Raw genomic sequence first — 296 nt, 5'->3', positions numbered from 1 at the left:
AGAGTTCCCGCTTGCAGCCACTGGCGATATTCGGCTGCTGCTCGCGTTGCTGTTGTTGCTGCTGCTGCTGTTGGCGCTGCTGCAGCAGCGGCAGCCGCCTGAACACAAGTATTTATTTGTACAGATAATACAAACAAAATTAAAAAGAAAAACAAAAACCTAAAACAGCAAAGAAGGTAGCTGCAACTACTCCTGTGCATGCACCCGCCAGTGGGGCTTTTGGAGGGGCCTCCTTATAACAGCAGCAGCAGCAGCAGCAGCAGCAGCAGCAGCAGCAACAGCAACAGCAGCAGCAG

At 52.0% G+C, this 296-nt stretch overlaps 1 protein-coding gene across 1 annotated transcript in view; it reads right to left on the bottom strand.

The window, feature by feature from the left end:
- EMH_0046100 (transcription factor S-II central domain-containing protein, putative) overlaps positions 1 to 296 on the bottom strand; it is a gene marked incomplete at both ends in the record, with an annotated part of 9,693 nt that overhangs the window by 6,010 nt on the left and 3,387 nt on the right. The window contains one exon of the mRNA XM_013496132.1: positions 3 to 98. Coding sequence (XP_013351586.1) covers positions 3 to 98 — 96 coding nt within the window. The remainder of the gene's footprint in view (positions 1 to 2; positions 99 to 296) is intronic.

The sequence above is a fragment of the Eimeria mitis genome, genomic scaffold (genome assembly GCF_000499745.2).
Source record: "Eimeria mitis Houghton genomic scaffold, Emh_scaff1934, whole genome shotgun sequence".
NCBI classification, from domain to species: domain Eukaryota; phylum Apicomplexa; class Conoidasida; order Eucoccidiorida; family Eimeriidae; genus Eimeria; species Eimeria mitis.
The sequence above is the reverse complement of the archived record's forward strand: the minus strand, read 5'-3'. Positions and strand labels throughout refer to the sequence as shown.